This window comes from Epinephelus fuscoguttatus, linkage group LG11 (assembly GCF_011397635.1).
Source record: "Epinephelus fuscoguttatus linkage group LG11, E.fuscoguttatus.final_Chr_v1".
Taxonomy (NCBI): Eukaryota; Metazoa; Chordata; class Actinopteri; order Perciformes; family Serranidae; genus Epinephelus; species Epinephelus fuscoguttatus.
In genome coordinates, this window is record NC_064762.1 from 40,897,888 (window position 1) to 40,920,677 (window position 22,790).

The window sequence follows — 22,790 nt, forward strand, 5'->3', positions numbered from 1 at the left end:
GAAATTCTTTTAGTTAGCCTGAACATTTGCAAAGGCACACACAGTAACTCAGACAATTGTCAGTTAAATAAGACAGTTATATACCCTCCACTGTGGCAGCCAGCTTAAACAATATAATTCACCAAAGCTGGTATGTGAAAGACTAAACTAAACTAACTAAAAACTATGGTATATTTACCATGCTCATGCCTTTATCTACAGCCATCAGAGCCATGTATATTTCAGTTCTATTTTGATAATTCCAGTAACTGTTGGGGTTTGTATCATGGCTGCTTCTGTAGGGCTTAGTCAGACTGAAAAACACGTCATATTACACTCATTAATATTGTTTCAATATTAGCTTACAAAGACACATTATTTTGCCTTACAGTCGATGGATGTCTGACCAAAAAATAGCTCAACATCCACATGGAAAAATTCATCACAAGTGTGAAAAGGACCTGCCAGTGTTGTATGTTGCTAGCATCACAATATACAGCCCTCAAGTAAGATTCCTTTGGTTTGGTCCGATGAAATTATAAAATGTTTGCTCTAAACACTGTTGCAAGGATCTGAACTCTTTTGTCGGACGTTAAAATTTAATGTGTCACAAGGAGCAATTAAGCAAATAGTTTGACATTATGGCAAACATGTATTTTCTTTTCTGCATACATTTGATGAAAAGATTGGGAAAAAACGATTGTTTGACCTGTTAGCTTAGCATAAATACTGAAAGCAGGGGAGCATGGCTAGCTAGGCTCTGTAACAACAACTGTGACAAAATCCACCTACTGTTACCTCTAAGGTGTAAGAACAACTAGCTGTGGATTTATGGGGGTTGCCCACGACAGCTCTTTCCCCCCACGTCCAGTCTTTAAGGTAAGCTAAGTTACTGCTGGAGGGTAACTTTTATTAACCTTTTGATATAGCCAGGCTAGCTGTTTTTCCCTGTTTTCAGTTTTAATGCGAAGCTAAGCTAAGTGGCTGCTAGCTGTAGCTTCATAAGGAGCATACAGGTGACCTGAGAGTGGTATTAATCTTCTCACCTTGAAGTTCAGATGCACCAAACCAAACTAGCAGTGACAAACGCAGACTGTTGCTTCGCCTCACACCACCTGTGTTCCGGCCAAAAGTTGCACACGAACACACCTCGAAGACTACAGCCAATGGTCAACTAGCATGTACCAGAGCCCCAGGAAGTGCACTAGGTTTTGAAGCCAATTTTCATTGTGGCCAAACAGTGGAATTACAACTTCCGGGTCTGTCATGTGGTGACCTGCGGCCCCAAAAGACCTTTTCCCATAGACTTACATGACAAAAAAGACATCTGTAAATCAGTGGATGTTTTTTTTGAGCATTACATTCCTTAGGGAAATTACTGTTTTCACAGGCGGGATTACATCCATTTGGTAGGATAACATTTGAAAAGAAGAGAAGAGAAGAGCCGCCGATTGAATCACTTTATCCCCATTCACGTTCACAAAGCATGGTGGAAGTCTCTAAGCGCCTGCTCTATGGGTCACACAGTGCGGAGGAAGCAGTGCCGATCGACCCTGGATCACCCATGTAATTTTATTTGTGGCAGTTGAACCACTTTGGCTTCATGTGCCACTAAGCGACTTTCATAGTAGTGATGTGTCGTTCGCAAACGAGCCGGCTCCAAGAGCCGATTCTTTTTAGCCAACGAGAAGAGCTGACTCCCGTCTGGGAGAAGCGACTCTTCAGAGGCTCTTGCTCAGCTCTGCTGAGAATCCATGTAGGCAGGGGCGGGACTTTATTTTGATAGGCACACCATGCGGCCAATCACATGCGAGGACAGTCTAGGATCATACCATTATGTGAAAGAAGGAAGGGGGGCAGATGCTCCAAAGACAGTGAGTGTAGTGGGACAGGCCAGGTACACCACAGAGCAACAGAGAGACAGGGGAGAGCCAGATTTAAATGCAAGCGCATCAATGATATTGGAAACTGCAAAGCTGAGTATTTGTAAAATGAAAATATCCATCAGAACAGGGTCAACAACAATCCCGCACAGACATCTAAGGACATCCACCCGTCCGTGCAACTGAAGGAGAGAGGGCACCGTGGATTTTTTTTTTGTAATGAAAAAAAAAAAAAAAAGCATAAAATGAGGCTTTTATGAAAACACTGAATGAAAAATTGCTAACCAACACACAAACCATTCATAATTGCAAAATTAGGCTAAAATAGAAGGCTCCGAGTAATACTAAATGAAAACCCATTAGACAGCCGAGCCGAGCCAAAAGAGCGGAATCTTTGAAAAGAGTCGGACCTCCCATCACTATTTCATAGGGCCCTATCCCCAACGCTGTATCCAAGTCTCTTTATACATTCATGGCATGTATCTTCTGTGCTTGTGTTGGAGGAAATAACTCTCCGTACCAGCACGCGGCAGTAGTCTGTATTTGTCACTCAAAAAGAGAAGCTGAAAGGCTGACAGGACAAATTCAAGATGATGTTAATGTGCAAAATAGCCAGTCAGCACATTAACAACACAACCTGATGTTGAAAGAACAATTGATATTTACTGTGTGCTAGCAAACAATAACACGAACATTTACAAACATTTCTGCTAAAAAGCTACAACCAAAGATAATCGTACCTAATACAGCAAATTTGTTTTGATCTCACGCCCTTTTTTTCACTTCTCACTTCCGTTTATCTTCTTGTGCATTGAGTTCAACCACTAATCAGAGTGATTTCACCCACCGAAGGGCTGATATTAACCGACGGCACACCAGCTTGGTGTGTCAGGGCCCTAACACTCAGCTAGAAAGTGGCTGGATACACTTTCCAAAATGTCAAACTATTCCTCTAAAAGATTTCAACTTTCAACAGAATTCTCCAAGTACATTGAGAAATAGAACTTATTGTCATTATTTGATTTTTTTTGTGGTGTTTATTTAATTCTCTGGCCCAAAAAGTCTATATGTTATCTCACCAAATTGATGCACTCAATAAAAATTCAGTCTTGATCTCTCACTCTGACACACTGGCACACACATACCAGAGTGTACACACATGGCTCAGTTACTGCTCATCATTACTCATATTTCTGTCAATCAGTCAATGAAATTCATTCCACTACTGTCATCCCTTTGTCCTGACCAGAGCAACTCGATCGTGTTGAAGATGGCATGAACCATATCAACCAAGACATGAAGGAAGCCGAGAAAAATTTAAAAGATTTAGGGAAATGCTGTGGGCTTTTCATATGTCCATGTAACAAGTAGGTACTGACAATGTGCCCCAAAGGTTCTTTACATATGTGGTGGCGTCCAGTTCTTCCTCTTTTTTTTTTTCTTTTTTGTTTGACTTTCTTTCGTCACAGTGAGTGTCTGAAGTTGTTGTCTTCTCTCCTTTGTCCTCTTTTTTATCTCTCTCTTCCTTTCCTCTTCCTCCCTCTCTCTCTCTCTCTCTCTCTCTCTCTCTCTTTCTCTCTCTCTCTCTCGTGCTTCGTTCTGTGGGGGATAAATGACTTGTGTTTAATCAGAGCAACTGGAGCGCATCGAGGAGGGAATGGACCAAATCAATAAGGACATGAAGGATGCAGAAAAGAATTTGAACGATCTAGGGAAATTCTGTGGTCTTTGCTCCTGTCCATGTAACAAGTAGGTGCTGCTTGCCTGCCTGCCTGCCTGCCATTCAAAGATAAGAATAACTATCCAAGAAATCAAAATAGAATCGAGGTAGAAGTGACATCACGATGGCCATCAGCCAATAGTCCGCTCTGCTCCATCTCCAAATAAACTCTGACTCCACCCCTTTCACACCCTTACGAGGTCCTGGAGGCCATGATGTGCTCTCAGATATATTCTCCCACACACAAATAATGCAGAGTACACTTAAAGTCGAACTGAAATTTGAATCTTGTTTAAAGAAAATCTGCAGCCATGTGCTGCAATTTTGCATGATTTGCCATTTTCCAAAATAAGATAAAACCTTTTTTGGACATCCTTTTTGGGTGTGTTAAGTCTTTAATCCTCTGGATGGCTGTTTCCCATGGCAGTGTTTGACTGATATTTGAGAGATGACATGCTGTTGGTCCACATAGCATTAGACATTGAGACTACCATTACTGATTTAGGACATCAGTTCCTTCACAACATTCTACATTTGTGAGGATCTGTCATAAGAAGTGAGTATCAGTACTTGATACCTTTAAGGTATCAACCAAAATAACCCAGTACCAAGTATTATCAAAATGTCAAATGAAAGGCCTGCCAGCATTGCATCGTCTTTTGCACCTGGGGTCTGATCCCGGACCATCATGACGTGCTGCTGAATCAGCTAACCTGTTGCTGCCATCTCTGGTCGCCCACATCCAAGTGAACGGCCAGTTCACTGTCTGCCTGGTTAGCATGAGCTAACAGCAATGGCAGCTAACATCCAACACCAAGCCATTAAATGGTCCAAACAAACTCACACCAATACTAAAATGGCTTGACTCTGTTGTCAAACCCATTAATAACCATTAGGTCAGGTTAATAGGTGAGATGCTAATAGTTAGCCCTGTCACTGTGTGTGTGCAGCCCAGCAAACTCTCACCAACTATCCAGCACTGAGCTCACACTCCCGCAGCAGCAGCTACAACCCATACAGTCTGTGATGGCAGTTCAGCATGCTGAGATGCCACCAAAACTTTCAAAAGTATGGCTATACTACACACCACTCCATTCACATTATGGGCACTGAATGTAGAAGGTATCGGCATCACTTTAATGATACTAATATGGGTACTGGGATCAACATTTTTTTAAACGATACCCAGCACCACTCGTCATGCTGTTAAATTTATATTGTGCTTGCAAAGTGAAAGCTAGCAAGATGGGCCAACTAGCTCCCTCTCTGAAAGCAAAAGGTAGTTAGCAAAGGTTGCTAATGGTAGCACTGATTCCCACTAGACATTACTTTATGTTCACCTGCTCAGTCATCAGCAGGTCAAACACAATCAGTGCTGCATCCATCTTACTATATAAGCTAGCAAGGAGGCAGCCAAGCTAACATTAGCTGGTTGTGTTTTATGGTTCCGAATATGGCAAATGCCCAGATTGCTGAAATTCACAGCAACAGGCAGTCCTGTTAGCTCAGCACCCCTATACATTACCCAGTTATTTGAAACACCAAGTTATGTAGGGAGTGGCCACTCAGCAACAGCTCCATCACTGTACCAACCAAACAGTAAACACTTTGTCAGTCAGAACCAAACCTTCATGCCAGAAAAATAAACTAAATATTTTTTTACAAGACAACAACATGCAGGACAACAAGGACACATACAGAGATTTCAGAGCAAAAATGACTTCAATTTCAGTTCGACTTTACTGCAAATTCAGACAATATGCAGCCAGATACTGTAGATAATTGCGGGCACATGCAGCAGCCTTGGATTGTTTAAGCATATCTCCCCTAGATTGGCCTTCAAACATAAGTATCCCAGAATTCACAGCTCCACGACTGGCAAGCAAAGCAACCCATAGCTCATCAGTCTGAGCCATCGCTACACGATTGGCTCTTTGAGAAGTAGCACAGTGTTCCCATACTACACACTGTATCAATAACCATGTAAGACACCAGACATCTGCAAATAGACTGGGTGAAACCCAAATCCTATAAAGCCAAGCTTGAAAAGTCCAGTCCTCCACAAAAGCTCTTCCCCACTCAGCCAAGGCCATGGTTCATCAATAAGTGCCTCTCTTAACACCCTTCTACCAAGTGCCCTTCTCCAAGTGCCCTATTCTCTATGCTTCCACTTCTCAAAACACCTTTAAATGGGAGTCATCTACATGCAGGTGTGGCCATTGTAGAAGTCCCACTTGTAACATTTGCTAGAGTCCTCCTAAAGAGGAATTGTTTGGTTTTTTTTTTTTTTTTTTTTTTTTTTTAAATGCATTGTGATGGGAAGAGGGGACTCTTACAATGCTATCACTGCAGCTTTCGGCCTTCCCAACGGTAAAACCACAGAATTATCAAAAGAGCAGGGCTGAGGCTCCCGAAGCATCTTGGTACTCAGATCATTTTAATGAGTTGACTCCAGCTGGAAATTCAGTGATCTTGGTCCCAAAATGCCTTTGGTTAGCCTGGTCCAGGACTGTTTGACACTTCTCCTCATCTGCATGATCTCTGCCACCACCACACCGCTCTAACATCCAGTAGATCCTCACCTCTATGCAGGCAACAAGACCTCTTGTTTCCCTCTGAGCACCCCCCTCCCCCACCATTATTTAAACCACCAAGTGCCAATGACATGGAATGATTGACGAGCATGACCCTCTGAATGCTCATGCATGCATGATGATGCAACTCATAACAGCAATGCTACACATGATGATGCTAAGATCATGATGCTAATATTAACACTGAAGGTGATGTTGATGATGTTGATGGTGATGATGAACAAATCTTTTGATGTTGTATTTACCACGGGTAGCACAAAGCCTGGGGGCTTTTTATGGTAAAAAGGGAATAAACAGCAGAATGAATGAATTTGTCTTCTTTTGAAATGTCAAAATCTCTGGGAAGAAAACATGGAAGAAGATGACAGATTCAACTTAAAACAGATAGATTTCCAACACAGCAACATTATAAAAATAAAAAAAAAACTATGCCAAAATATTCAAGCAATACTGTTATATAATTTGCACCAATATTATGAGAATGAAGTCATACTACTTGAAGAAGAGAAGGTCACCCCATGAAGTTGTAATTTTATGAGAATAAAGCTTAATTTTCAAGAAAAACAGTCATAATATTACGATAATAAAGTCTTAATTTTAGAAGGATAAAGTTGCATTTTTGAGAATAAAAGTCATATTATTGTGAGAATAAATAAAGCTGTACTATTTCAAGAAAAAAACGCTGTACTATTTCAAGAAAAAAAGCTGTAATAATATGAGAATAACAACATTGTTTTATGAGAATAATGTCATGCCTTTTAAAGGGAAAAAAGTCGTAACATTAAGAAATAAAGTCGTAATTTTACAAGAAAAAGTCATAATTACATGATTAAACTTGGAATTTTATGCCAGAAAGTCAGATGACATTGTATAAAATAGGACAGTCTTAATCAGGGAGAAGACATGTTGGATGAGTTGTTATGCACTTTTATGTCAGAGGTCAGAGTTAGACTCTCATGTAAGGCACCTTTGCCTCACTGTTTTTTAGACTTAGTTGAGTTCTCATTTTCAGTTGCTAGGATGTAGAAAGCTGCTGAATGAACACTGTTTACATAAACTTTAGTAGAATAGTTGGATAGAGCTGTTCGTGTTAACTTCATATTTTAATGTTGACACACAGGAGGGATGAGTTCTAACTTTTTTTCTTGAAATTGTATAACTTTATTCTAATTAAATTATAACTTTATTTTGGTAATAGTACATAGTAATAGCCCTTTTTTTAAATAGTATGATTTTATTCTTATTAAATTACGACTTTATTCTCGTAATGTTACACAACTTTTTTCTTGAAATACTATAACTTTATTCTTATTAAATTCAGCCATTTCTTTCTGGTAATATTAAGGCTTTTTTTTCTTGAAATAGTATGACTTTATTGTCATAAAACTACATCTTTATTCTCGTAATTTTATTACTTTGTTTCTTTACAAGGTACAACTTTATTGTCATAAAATACCGTCTTTATTCTTGTATTATTATGGCTTTTTTTTTCTTGAAATAGTATGACTTTATTCTCATTAAATTATTACTACTCTGTCCTCATAATGTTATTTTTTTTCTTTCAAAGTGGCCCTAATACATATACAGCCAAGTTTTTTGTGATTTAACAGACTAGACCAAATCAAATCAAGCGCACAAAAAAAGACCAAAATGTGTTGATTGAAGTCCATAAGAAAGTGCATGAGAGACGAAGGAAGAGATTTTTAGATGATTTTTAAAAAAGAAAAAGAAAAGGCTAATGCTTTATGACAAAATTGTCAAATGCTAGAAGAAAGGCAGTGAACCCATGACAGAGAAATGACAGTCTGACACATTCACGGCAAAAGAGAAAAACAGGCGGGATGTGAAACTGGGTTAGGATACATGCGCAGTAAGATGTTTTTCAGGGATGGAGCTATGTTTGATGTGTAAATGGGTACATCATGCCACTGTGCATGTACTTGGTGGTACTCATGTCTTTACATGGCTCCGCATAGTGATCCAGCCCACTGCTGCCTTGTTTTCCCCCTCTGGTTCTGCTGCAGTTTCTTTGCAGTGCCACCTCTCCTGCAGAGCGCTGTGCTAAATAAGCCTTTATCCAGGCTTTATCCTGTTCAACAGTACTGCTCGCTAAGCTCCCTTTCCCGCGGGGAACTTGCTCACATGTAGGTCAGCCATATCAGAGAGTGGCATGATAGCCTGCTGGGAAGTTGACTCAAACTGAATGCACACATAGATGGACACTATAAGGACAAAGGGGACATATTTTTGCTGGGTTTCTTTCTCCACTCAGAAAGTTAGACTAATGCCATCATACATGCTGAGGTATTTTTAATCCCTTCAGCATGCTGGCTGCCTGTCAGAATTAGCTGACTCCTGGTTTTCTGCTACTTAATATCTTTGGATTCTTGCTGTCTGCATCATACCATCAGTAGATTTTGATTGGTCGATAGCTCAACTTGTAGGTCACTCAGGGAATGAATTAGATAGAATGAGTTCAGTTTTACCACGGGATCTGCAATCCTCATATGATCTAATCAGATCATTTTAGCTCAATCACAGCAAAGCTGATTAGAGAAGTGCATTATATCCATTATGAGACTGCAGAGAAGCAAATTGCAAAGGAGCGCAAACTGGATATAAAATGAAAGGAAAGTGATGTGAAGATGGAATAGGAGAGGAGAGGAGAGGAGAGAAGTATACACAATATTAAGGAACAAAGGCAAAAGAAAAAAACACTGGGAAGAAATAGGATCAAAATGAAAGGACTCAGACAAGGGTAGCATGTGTGTTTACAATACTGGTGTGTGTCAGCAGGGAGAGGGAGCTAAGCAAGGCCTTGCCTCAGTCCATTTCTATTAATAAAAGCAGTGTAGGAGGCTGAGCCATCGCCATCCCTGATGCAGCTAGAATACATCCACACAGCACTCCAAGGTTATACAAAACTCAGCAACTGAAGCCACAATATGAGCAAAGAAATGACAAAATATTGTTGAATGGATGATGAAAAATATGTAAAGTGCTTGGCTTAAAATTGGAATTTTGGAGTAACAGATACAATAAAACCATAACTACAGAAATAAAAAAAAGAACATCTCTCTGTTAAGCCTCTCTTCCACTGGACAAAAACCCCAGTAACCCATTGTAGCCTTTCTCACAAAAGACAAAAGCAAGATCATAATCGGCATTCATTCCCAGACAAATTAATTACAGTAGTCATGGCTATTTCTTAGCTTCAGCTGCGATCGGCTGCCATTGCTTTCTTGGGTTTTTGGAGTCAAAAGTGAGCATATTTGGACGAGAGCGTGGAGCTATGGATCTGACTCAAAGACTGTAGCGACACCTGGCAGACAGCCTGTCACTAAAGGGGCCCTGCCCTTACATTTGTGTAACTTTAAGCCTTAAGAAAATGTAAACAGGTGAGTTATATAAAAACTCGACTCGAATTCTACTGTCCAGCCACTACAAAAATTGGCTTCAAAGCCAGGTGCACCTACTGTCTGCCTTATTTTAACAAGACTTTCAATGTGGATTGATTCACTTTTTGAGCCAGCCTCAAGTGACCATTAGAGGAACTGCAGTTTTTGGCACTTTGCTTTATTTTTCAGCCCTGGAGGTTGACACTTGGCATTTTTACCTCTTTTCTAGCTTCATGCAATAATACACCGCCATAAAGTACATCCAAGCAGCAGTTAAACATCTTTTAGGCTTAGTCAGCACCAAGTTTGAAAGGGAGACTGAATTAGTAATACATTAAAAAAAAAAAAAAGAAGTGACCACCATAACATTTTCACTGGCCTCCATGCTGCTTTAAACTGTTTACTAACCCTGTTTTGCTGCGCATTTGTGATGTTGAATGCACAGACTGTATATAAAGATGAGCGATGTGACACCTACCCAAAAGTGAAGCCAAAACATCTCAGTCACCCCCTGGTGGCTGGCTGCAGTACAGGTCATAAACCCTACGTCTTCCATGTTAGTGGATGTGGCATGAGCCAAACTCAAATCTCAAAGTACGCGTCAAATAAATGTTCCCTAAAGATGGTTCCTGTGTGTTTAGGTCATTTAGGTCATTTGTATCATGTTATTGTATGTTCCAGTGTTTGTTTGTCTGACAAGTTTGGTTTTAACTCGTAAATCTAATATTGAAAAAGAGGAATTAAGGTGATGATTGACAGCTATGCTTGCTATTTGTTTAGCAGTTAGTTGGAAGGGACCTCAATACCACTGGGGATTGCCACCTGGCAGACTCTGGCTCCAAATGATATCACCAGGGCAAGATAGCAGGAGCCAAGTCTGGGATATTCTGTCTTCATTTTTATGCAGTGGGGGAAGTGGAAAAGCATTGTCCATCTTTATATACATTCTATGGTCGAAGGTGATACACCAAAAGAAAAAAAAAACAACAACACAGAAAGGCATACTCTTCTACACGGCTCTGATACTAGAAAAGGAATCTATCACCTATTTTAGTTGGTTTTCCCACATTTAGTAAACCCACATTTATTAGTTTACTGTGTAGAAAAAGGGTATTACATTGCCCTCTATCCTCGACTCTTTGGTGCCAAAACACACTAATTCTGATGTTGTTGTTGTATTTGCAGCTGTATTTGTCACACACATTCTACTCTTTAGACAGAGGCAGATACTGAAGAATCTTTGGGATGTTTTAGTGTCGTCCTTATTTTCCTCCTCTGACTCACCATGACTTGACATCCACCTCTGAACCTGGGAGAAAAGTGGTGACTTAAAAAAAAAAAAAAAACACAAAAAAAAAAACAAGTGAGGGTGGGGGTGTTACAGTAGGTGTAGGAACAGTTAACCGTGGTGTTATTCTCTGTTGACTCCCTCCAGTTTCTTGTTTTGTTTCCTTTTGTCGTTTGGCAGTGTGTTCTCTGCATTCCTCGTCGTCCCTCCTAACGATGTGACAGTCCTGTACCCTCTGTGTTGTGTGTCTGCCAAAAGCTTGTCTCTTCTCTGTTTTCTGTCACACTGGGACATTTAACTATGGGAGGGGGGAAGTGTGGGGAGGGAGGATGACATTGCAACTACACAGAAGTGCCAGTAGGATGGATTAAAGGGTAAAAAGGGGAGTATTGTCTGAGTCATCCCACATGTTGCAGTTATTAAAATGCATGTCTAGACTGTACAAAACAGACAAATGTGACTTGTGCCTGATTCCAAACAATATGTTATATACCTACAAGATATAACATCACATACATTACTATTGTATAACAGCAGAATGAGCCTGTATTACCAAACCCAATCTACCAACTAGTCTGTGCCTGCTATGCTTTGCTTGACTTAGTCTAGTCCCCACCATATATTTATGTGCTGGATGCATGAAACCAAATAACACGTTGTGTCAGCTAATCAAGCCACATACTGATATATACATGCCGCAGCAGTACCTCAAATCCAAGGCTCTTTGTGTAGATTTGATTAATGGGAAGCCAGCCTGGTTGAGGTAAATGGCAAGTTGTTCAGCCAGTTGAGTAACTGTTCATCCTCATCCTCCCCTTCGCTGTCGCTGGCCAGGATGAAGAGTGGAGCCAGCAAGGCCTGGGGGAACAACCAGGATGGGGTGGTGGCCAGCCAGCCTGCCCGTGTGGTAGATGAGCGCGAACAGATGGCCATCAGTGGAGGCTTCATCCGCAGGTATGAGGGGGTAGAGAAGTAAGGAGATGGAAAAGTATGGACTGAGGTGTGTGTGTGTGTGTGTGTGTGTGTGTGTGTGTGTGTGTGTGTGTGTGTGTGTGCATATGAGAGGAATACAAGTGTCCATGTGGAGGTGGTGCAGACATTTTAGATTGAAGGAGAACCGGGAGGGAATCCACATGGAGACAGATGGACACAATACTGATAGCTCTCTCATGTCTTAACTTAGCATAAAGACTGGAATCAGGAGAAAAGGGAATAAATTACAACAAAAAGAAAATAACAAGTCAAGTCAACTTTATTTTATTTTATTTTATTTTATTTTATTTTATTTTATTTTATTTGTAGAACAACATAATCAGTATAGTCCGTCTGACAGATGGTTATTTTTAACATTGGTATCAGCCCAGAATATCATATCAGTGCATCCCTGCACATGAGAACGGTTAGAACTTTTAATGTAACTCTCTGCAAAAAAAGGCAAATAAGAGTATTACTCAACATGTCGAACTATTTCTCCAGAAGAGGTTTTTGGTTTTGTGCGATGTTTGTTAGGAAAAACTGTAACCAACATGCAATATTATTGACAAAAGAGAGAAGACTAAAATGTAATTTAAAAATATCACCTCTACTGAAATCTCTATTTTCAATAACAAGATATTACAGACTGCAGAAGGGGTGAGCCAGTACAACATTATCTGTATCTGCGTCTATATGTGTTTAACCAACTAAATTTTCTGCAACCCTCTGTTAATGTAAACTTTAATCTAAACATTTGACACAAGACTTAGACTTCATACATTTTAAAAAAGCTGATAAAAATGACAGTAGGAAAAAAACAAACAAACAAAAAACCCCTTAATTCATCAGTCTGAGTTTTGAATATCAGCTGAATGTATTTACATTGAAATCCATGAAAACAGCATACTCCATGAAACTGTTGTATGGTTCTATTCCTCTGTGAATAGAATACTAAAGCTGATAAAGTCATTGGGTTAGTCTCAGTTTGAGACTGGAGAGATGTGGGCGTTTGCCACACTCTGCACTCTGGGAATCTCAGCATTTAGCGTAGCACTTTATGGAACGCAATGTCACTCTGTGTTTCATTAGCCTCAGCTGTCTTGTATGGTTTTTATGTTAGGACTGCTAACACATTAAACCAAGATGGTGAACATTATACCTACTGCACATCATTGTCAGTATTGTTATTGTGAGCATGTTAGCATGCTTACAGTAGCATAGCATGTCTTCCAATTTTGGAATACTGCTTTAAATCAATTTGAAGTGAATGAACGTGTACAGCAAAAAATACTGTTTCCATACTACTGTATTTTTCATCAGCTAAAAGTCTTTTCAAGGTTAGAAAGAGCCAAAGCATTGCTCAGAGTGGGCCAGTACTCACCCGTATGCAGTACTAAGGCTTCTATAATTTAATCTTTGGTATACTGTGACTTTGTCTTGCACACAGACACTTCTCACACACTGCCAATACTCTTTTCTGCCCTCTCCATATCAGGTTATCTGGGCAATTCATAGTAGCCCTAATTAAACTGCATTACCCAGGGGGCACTAAAGGCTCAACCAGATTCAAACCTGTTTCCGTTCTCGCCTGCCTGCTTTTTCTGTCAGGGGTTAGTCTAAGTAATGATACAATAATGCTGGCCTGGCTCCATGAGGGCAAAACAAGGTGAACACAGACAAATTCAGAAGACGACACAGTAGAGCTTCCAAAGTCAAATTCTACATCATGAAATCATGGATGTATAAAAAGAAGTGAATAGTGCACGGAAGGTGAGACTTCGTTCATTCCTATAATAGTTGCTCAGTGGCACATGAAGCCAAAAAAGTTTAACAGCTGTGTATAAAATTACGTGAATGATTGCTACTGCTTCTACATAGTATGGCCATAGAGCAGGTGTACTAGAGATTTCCACCAGCTGAGCAGGCTACTTCCAGTTTAGCGCTCTGCTAACTTGGGGGATAATATGATTCCATCTTGCGGCTTTTCTACATCCAAATGTTACCAGGCCAAATAGATCAAATCCTGATAGTGAAACAGGTCATTTAGTGGGGCTTGTGATGTCTCTCTGTTAAGTATACGTCAATAAGAAAAAGTCTTTTTGGGGCGCTGGGCATGACATGACAGTAGTAATTCCACTGTATAGCCACTACAAAATGAGGCTTCAAAGCCCGGTGCACTTTGTGAGGGCCTGTACCAAATGCAGGCTGGGAGCGGCAAGCTAATACTGCTAGCAGCAAAGAGCCTGTTGATGTAACGTAAGCATCAGCAAAGCCACCTGCAGCTACCACCACTGCTAATAATAAGGAGACCTGTTCTTTAAGTAACCAAGTTCTTGTCCAGAGCAAACTGACTCATGAAAGGACTCTTTTGGTTCTTCCAGTGCCATTTGCATGGATGAAAACCAATCTGATAGTGATGTAAGTGTCTTGGCTTTGGTGGCGTTAACAGTAAACAATTTATTTAACTTGAGAAATAAAAAAGAGCTTACCTACATTATTCTATGGCTTTTTTTTGGTCCCAGAGATTATTTTGAAGAATCATTCATTTTAGTATTATTATTATTGTATATTTCAGACATAGATTTTCACTTTAATTTGAAAATTGGGATATAGGGCGCAAAAACAAAAAAGTGTAACTATTTTGAGCATTAAATAATTAAAACTAAAAGAACACAGCAAGGAAACAGAATATAAACTGCTGTGCACGGGATTCCTAACCATTTGGAGGCCCTAAACATAAGTGATCACGGAGCTTCTTCCAAACTTCATCATATGCATTAGCCTAAGTCTACTGTTTATTGGTAAAGCACTTCATTATACTGATATATTTTCATATATCTAGTATGTATTTCACAATGAAAATTTATATTAAAGCAAATCTAGTGCGATGCAGACTAAACAAAGATTAAATACTCAAATCATACACATTATGTAACCAATAAATGCAGAGCAGAGGCAAGCAAAACAATGGTGGCATTTTGTCCGCCCAATTTCAGTAATTTGAAATTACTGAAACTACTAGTGATGGCCTAATGAAGCCTCATGAAGCTTTTTTTTTTTTTTTTTTTTTTTGAGCCCACTAGATGACGCTCTTGGTTTAAAGAGAAGGGCTGAAAGAATGCCAATTCAGTGTGTTTTAAACCTTTTGTTGAACAAAAAGCGCCATCTAGTGGGCTCAGAAAAACAAAGCAAATGCTTCACGAGGCTTCATTCAGCAATCACTAGAAACTACTACATAGCAATTCAAAAGTTTACCAGCAGATGTCGCCCTTGCCATAGCCTCAATAGAGCCTTAGATGGAACCCCAACATATATGGCTATAAACCACAAAACTGTATGACTCTCCTCCCAACATTCCGCTTACTGCATGCCCATTTTGCTAACGTTATTAGGTATGAGCAATATCACTGAGCCATAGCTAATCCCTGTTATTAGAACTATTACAGAATTATAAAACATGGACTTGCCAGCAAGCGATGCATGGGCTCCATCTCTTAGTTTTTTCTTCTTCCATTTCTCTGCTCCAGATTCATGCTGTCAAAGCAGGTTGAGGTTGCTAAAGCAGGCTAATGTCAAAAGTTAAACTTCAGGCAAGCACAAGTAGTGAACAGACGAGGGACTTGAGGGTTGTACCATTTTGAGGAAGGGTGAGGCAAGTATCTTTTATATATTAAGTAAAAACATCTAATTTTGCCTGAATTGACATACATATGAAGTACAATGGTGGGCCTATCCATAACTAACTAAAAAATTTTCAATACAATTTTTGTAATGATAAGGCCTAACGCACTTTGCGTATTCTGCTTATGCAGAGCGGCGGCACTGATCCCACTTGTGTCCACGCGTGATCTGAGGTCAGGCACTGTTCTAAGCCAAGAAAAGGATCAGAGGTGAAATGTGGATGAGAGCATCACAGAGGGAGCAGGCGGCACCTCTCTCAACCTAGTCAACATGGCAATATGTGGTGTGTGTGGTCTGGTGTTGGTGCAGACATCACAGTATTTAAATTTGCCCTTCTGTGTGTGTGTATTTAGGGTAACAGATGATGCCCGGGAAAATGAGATGGATGAGAACCTGGAGCAGGTGGGTGGCATCATCGGTAACCTGCGCCACATGGCCCTGGACATGGGCAACGAGATCGACACCCAGAACCGCCAGATCGACAGGATCATGGAGAAGGTAGGACACACAACAAGATCTGGATTTCATTTTATGTCATTCATCATAAAGTTTTTAATTTTCAGGAACTTATTTTCCAGCCAAATTTGAATTTATATTAGATTTTATATACAGTACAGGCCAAAAGTTTGGACACACCTTCTCATTCAATGCGTTTTCTTTATTTTCATGACTATTTACATTGTAGATTCTCACTGAAGGCATCAAAACTATGAATGAACACATGTGGAGTTATGTACTTAACAAAAAAAGGTGAAATAACTGAAAACATGTTTTATATTCTAGTTTCTTCAAAATAGCCAGCCTTTGCTCTGATTACTGCTTTGCACACTCTTGGCATTCTCTCCATGAGCTTCAAGAGGTAGTCACCTGAAATGGTTTCCACTTCACAGGTGTGCCTTATCAGGGTTAATTAGTGGAATTTCTTGCTTTATCAATGGGGTTGGGACCATCAGTTGTGTTGTGCAGAAGTCAGGTTAATACACAGCCGACAGCCCTATTGGACAACTGTTAAAATTCATATTATGGCAAGAACCAATCAGCTAACTAAAGAAAACGAGTGGCCATCATTACTTTAAGAAATGAAGGTCAGTCAGTCCGGAAATTGCAAAAACTTTAAATGTGTCCCCAAGTGGAGTCGTAAAAACCATCAAGCGCTACAACGAAACTGGCACACATGAGGACCGACCCAGGAAAGGAAGACCAAGAGTCACCTCTGCTTCTGAGGATAAGTTCATCCGAGTCACCAGCCTCAGAAATCGCAAGTTAACAGCAGCTCAGATCAGAGACCAGATGAATACCACACAGAGTTCTAGCAGCAGACCCATCTCTAGAACAACTGTTAAGAGGAGACTGCGCGAATCAGGCCTTCATGGTCAAATAGCTGCTAGGAAACCACTGCTAAGGAGAGGCAACAAGCAGAAGAGATTTGTTTGGGCCAAGAAACACAAGGAATGGACATTAGACCAGTGGAAATCTGTGCTTTGGTCTGATGAGTCCAAATTTGAGATCTTTGGTTCCAACCGCCGTGTCTTTGTGAGACGCAGAAAAGGTGAACGGATGGATTCCACATGCCTGGTTCCCACTGTGAAGCATGGAGGAGGAGGTGTGATGGTGTGGGGGTGTTTTGCTGGTGACATTGTTGGGGATTTATTCAAAATTGAAGGCACACTGAACCAGCATGGATACCACAGCATCCTGCAGCGACATGCCATCCCATCCGGTTTGCGTTTAGTTGGACGATCATTTATTTTTCAACAGGACAATGACCCCAAACACACCTCCAGGCTGTGTAAGGGCTATTTGACCAAGAAGGAGAGTGATGGAGTGCTGCGGCAGATGACCTGGCCTCCACAGTCACCGGACCTGAACCCAATGGAGATGGTTTGGGGTGAGCTGGACCGCAGAGTGAAGGCAAAGGGGCCAACAAGTGCTAAACACCTCTGGGAACTCCTTCAAGACTGTTGGAAAACCATTTCAGGTGACTACCTCTTGAAGCTCATGGAGAGAATGCCAAGAGTGTGCAAAGCAGTAATCAGAGCAAAGGGTGGCTATTTTGAAGAAACTAGAATATAAAAGATGTTTTCAGTTATTTCACCTTTTTTTGTTAAGTACATAACTCCACATGTGTTCATTCATAGTTTTGATGCCTTCAGTGAGAATCTACAATGTAAATAGTCATGAAAATAAAGAAAACGCATTGAATGAGAAGGTGTGTCCAAACTTTTGGCCTGTACTGTATATTATTTGTGAAGATAAGAGTCATTTAATTTAATATTTCCCAGGCAGAAAAGATTTTACCTATAAATATTTAGTTAATTTTTGACTGATATTTTATTTCAAAAAGAATCATAATGACAAAAGTTTCCCATCAACGTTTTCTTATTTAAAGATGTATTTCACTCCTGTGAAGATGGTCTTTTTATGAAACTGGGCTGTCTATGCAGTACACAAATACTTTTGAACAGTGGTGTATTGGTAGCTGATGAGGTGGGTGTACTGCTAGGTACATAGGTAGGTTACCGATGAGGAAGTAGGCATACTCTCCTACGTATTACAATGGCTTTTTAGCTGATAGGTGGGTATACTGTAACTGGATAGAAAAAGAAGTGGGTATACCCCGTATACTTCAGTATACCCTCCATTACACCACTGCTTTTGAAATGGGTGCTACATGACCGGAGAAAACAGAGGAAAAGGACTGAAGCATTTGCTTTTGCTCAAGAGGCAGAAAACCTACAACTACCGAAATGCACTGCGCCGCACCGGACTAATAAACGCTCATGCTGGTGGGTGATGTAATGCGAGCTGCCCGTCTGGAAACAGTACAGCAGTCAGTATTTACTGGGAACAAGCCTTCTCAAGTTTAGGCATGATTTGTGGGTCTCCATAGAACCCAATTTCATTTAGATATCTTGAGGTGAGAGTTCAAGGGACCTTAATAAAAATGGCCACATCAGTTGTTTCCTCACCAAAAGTTCACAGGGTGTCCGTGGGGTTTTACAAAGTATTAAAATGTCGGAAAATTAAGGCCATTAAAAAGTATTAAAAAGTCTTAATCGCGATTTTATGAAGTATTACATTTTCTTGGCATTCAAGCTTTGACAAAAAGTGAATGTATAATTTATTTTCCTCCTCGCGACTATTACAAACAACGATGTGTAGGTAGGCACGCTCGGACTGCCATTGGGTGTGTGTGTGTGTGTGGGGGGGGGGGGGGTGCAGAGCGAAAAAAAGTCCAAAAAAGTTAATAATAATAAAAAATAAAAAAAATAATAATAATAATACAATTTATGGTGAAAAAAGTAGTTTCTTGCAACCCTAGAATTAAGATAAAAATATTCACAAATGTAGTGTAAGTAGTGTTTAACTTTTGATTTAACACTAAAAATTAAAACCCTCGGCGCACTGCAGCACAAGCAGACAGATGCGCGACTCAGGGCAGCATGTGTCACTGACATCAGACTCAATGTCACCATCAGCATATTATTTTACATCAATAAAATCTATTTTATCATTATTTTGAGTCACATTGTTGAAAGAATTTAGTCGTCTGTGTTCAAGCAGGATAATAGGTCTCCATTCATTGCACGTCGGGCTTTCTATTTCCTTGTCGGAGATGTTTCCTTTTTTAATTACATGATAGCTATTCTCCCTTAACTCACCAATAAAGCATACCTTTGTCCATTTCAAATAACCCGTGGCAATAATAATATCCCTGTTTTCTGATTTACTGTGAAACTTTTTTAGGCAATTCATGCAACAATCAGACCAGATGACTTCCTACTCAGCCTAATGGGGCTGGCCTTTATTTGTCAACCAACCAAAAACAATCAATCAATTAAAAACACAAACTGGAACTGGAACATGAAATCTCATATGGCTAACAGACATTGCTCCTCGTTCTTTGAGTTTACATATGGCTAAAGGGGACAAAAAACAACCGTAAACGGACGGCATGATTAGTGTTGCGTTCAAGGTTCCCCCCAAAAAACCTAAGAAAAAAAGCCGGATAGTCGAATTTTTTTTTTCCACAATCGAATCCCGTGCCATCAAACGAAGCTTCGAGGCTTCGAATTTTTTGGGTCAGCCCTAAATCCCACATGCAGGGGGCTAGCCATAAGGTTGTTGTTTTCAGCAAGTTGGCCTTGAATAGCTGATGTTAAGCTGTAGAGCTGTGTTACTTGTTATGACCTAAGGTGTATTTTAATAAACCTGCCTTTGGTTTAATTTATTCTTTCAAGCTTTATTCCTTCTCATCTTATCTTAGTTCTGTTGTATGTTTGTGCTCCATTGATTTAATTGCAAACTATAACTGTTTAGTAAGTTAAAGATGCGTTGCTGCTAACGACAGCTTGAAGTGCCAATGAGGTCTTAAGGTTTTTTTGGAAGGTCTTAAAAAAGTCTTAAAAAGGTATTGAAATTAACCTCAGGATTCCTGCATATACCCTGGTTCAGCGTAAAGTTGAAAAGACACTGGCCTCGCTACAGCACGACGCGTGAGGTGTCAAGTGCCGCCTCTAGCACTCACCTGGTGCATCGCGCTGCAACTCATGAACAGACAACCACACAAAGTTATTACTACTTTTACTGAAAGATGTGTACCGCTTCCACCTCTGCATTAAATCATGTGTGGGCATGTGTTGACTAGTGAGCTACTATATGACTCGCCAGCCAGTAGTCGTTTGGATCAAACAATGAGTCTCTTCTCATCCATTCTTCGTCACACATGAGACACAGCAATAGCAACAGCGTTCTTTTTATACATCCATGGTGAGAAGAGGAGTCAAGCTGCCAGAGGAGCAGAAGAAAAGAGCTGTTACAGGAGCTGGAATGTACAAGCAGAGAGCAAGTGGGGGGAAAATTAATTTATTCCAGGGATGGTGAGGCTGGAAATAGGACAGTGGCATGAAGTGCTGCAGGGTGGCATTCCAGGAGCACCAACACGCATCTAGCTGTTGTGTGGCTGAAAATAATGTTGTGTTTTTTAACAAGCTCCATTCACCGCCAGTGTGTTTTGGCCTTAAATTTGAAGCGAATCAATGAATCGATCAATCAATCAATCAATCAATCTATTCGAATCAATTGATGCCTTAGGTTTTCTAGTTTCACAAGATAGTACTACCTTTGTGCTAACCACAGTACCTTAAAGATACTTATGTCGGCCTCCAGTTATTTTTGCAAGGGGGGGCATTAATTGTATCTGGGTGGCCATGGCACCCTTGGCTGCACTTTGGGGGCACCTCTGCTGAATTCTATACATGTTCCTTTTAACATGGCTTAAAATAACAACCAGTATAACCAAACTCATATTGTTTCCTCCTTATTCATCCCCTTTTCCTTCACCAAGGCTGATTCCAACAAGACCAGGATTGATGAGGCCAACCAGCGCGCCACAAAGATGCTGGGCAGTGGCTAAATGCCCTGAGCCATGAGCATGATCGTCCTGGCGTCCTGCGCCGCACATCTACAGGCGCTGACATGCTTTTATCATGGTATTGACCTTCTAGGTTTGCACACATGCACATATCACCTCCCTTCCCCATTGTAAATGTTGTTCTGTGTGTCGTCTGTCGAGCTTTTTCAAGATGATTGTCCTCGTAAAAAGATGATTTCTTATACTCCGTACATCATTCTTTCCAAAGGTTGTATATAGTGCTGACTTGATGGCTCTCTAGCTCACCTGTGAAGTTTTTATTATCTTTATCTATCTATCTATCTATCTATCTATCTATCTATATATATATATATATATATATATATATACATATATATATACATATAAAAGTACACTGCTCTGGATGACAAGTATATAACAGGAATGCGATATAAGCTGTTTGTTTTTATTTTTTTCCTTTTCAGTATCTCAGTATCGTCTTAGTAAAGCTGTCATTCCATCTAGGCTACTGTCATGCTCCTTCTTTTGGTGTTGTCACGACAAAAGGGAGAAGACCGATGGGAACACAAGTAATGATTTACTAAGGAACGGTACAGACAAATGGGATTACAAAGGGCACTTACAATCAAAAGGCAGTCGTTGATACAGTACATCTTCCTCCATCGCAATCATACTGAGTTACTGTTTAGACAATGTGCAACTAGACTCTCTGTAGCTGTATTAGACATTGCATTCCAAGTGATGTGAATTGTGCGTTCTCTGCATGACAAATGGTAGATTTTAGTCTTATAAATAAAACCTGTCTGAAAAATATATATAAAAAATGATAACATGGCAGTAGCAAATTGACAAAACGCATGCTCAGTATTAGGACACAGTTGATCGTTCCATACTCCTGCAAGTTTGCAATAGTGCCACTCTTTTTGTCTCAATATATTTACCGACTGTGACCATCTTGTTGTAAAATAATGCAAAAGGGATCAAAAAAGTGAGATAAAGATGAAAAAAATGAGGACTTGGGGTTGTATTGCAAAAAAAAGACCTGTTTTCTAAATGATTATGCAGTTCAATGATGAAGATGTTGATTATGTGTTGAAAGATGAGGACTGGTTGTGTACTGTATCATAGGTTTTGGATGCTCTGAAAAAAAATAAACGTTTGCAATGTAAAGCAAAGACGCATATTTCTGAGAGACCTTACTTTTATAAGAAGACTGTATCTGTAAGTTTATTCTCCCCGTGTGGTTTGTTATTGGTAAAAATAATGATCATATTGAATAACAATAACTATACTCTTAAACAAAATATACATACAAAAGGGTTTTTTTGTTGCTTCTGTACTTTAGAGCTATGCACACCAAATCGCCAAAATGTCAAGTAGTTAGAGTAAGGTGATTAAATACCTAAACCTGAATGACACAATAGGTTAAACCGTGAGATTGATGTCCTCAACGCATGTAATATTAAAGACTCCCTCTCTGTATCCTGTCAGTGTGTGAAGTGGTGGACATTTTGTAGCTAGCTGAATTGATTAAAAGTAATAAACCCTAGTCACACTCGTGTCTGTCTTTATTGCTCCAATGAGTTGAGAGTCTCTCTCTCTGAGGTCCAGGGTGATATTTACAGAGAAATGCCACTCAGGCTCTGCATTTGTGCATGCAGCAGACAGTCCACCTGATGCCCTTTTTTCCTAACTGTTCGACATTTTTAGATGTAGAGTCAGTCCTCTCTATAAACACATGATGAATACACTAACACTCAACAAGGTGTAACATTTATATAGGCTACATCTAGCTGGAGTATTATTATGGAAGAAAGAAATAACTAAGACACATCATCCATCAGTCCCGGCGTCCTTAGGGGCAGGTACTCAAGCAA

The 22,790-nt window shown here is 40.0% G+C and overlaps 1 protein-coding gene across 2 annotated transcripts in view; it reads left to right on the forward strand.

Annotated features, from left to right (window-relative positions):
- snap25a (synaptosome associated protein 25a) overlaps window positions 1-22,462 on the forward strand; it is a 67,322-nt gene extending 44,860 nt beyond the window's left edge. Inside the window, exons 5-8 of one of the 2 annotated variants that reach the window (XM_049590750.1) lie at window positions 3,112-3,229; window positions 11,697-11,816; window positions 15,872-16,016; window positions 20,866-22,462. In XM_049590750.1, coding sequence (XP_049446707.1) covers window positions 3,112-3,229; window positions 11,697-11,816; window positions 15,872-16,016; window positions 20,866-20,934 — 452 coding nt within the window. In that variant the 3' untranslated portion in view covers window positions 20,935-22,462. Of the gene's footprint in view, window positions 1-3,111; window positions 3,230-3,493; window positions 3,612-11,696; window positions 11,817-15,871; window positions 16,017-20,865 lie in introns of both variants that reach the window. The other variant, XM_049590749.1, reaches the window with a different exon arrangement.
- Window positions 22,463-22,790: the final 328 nt, after the last annotated feature.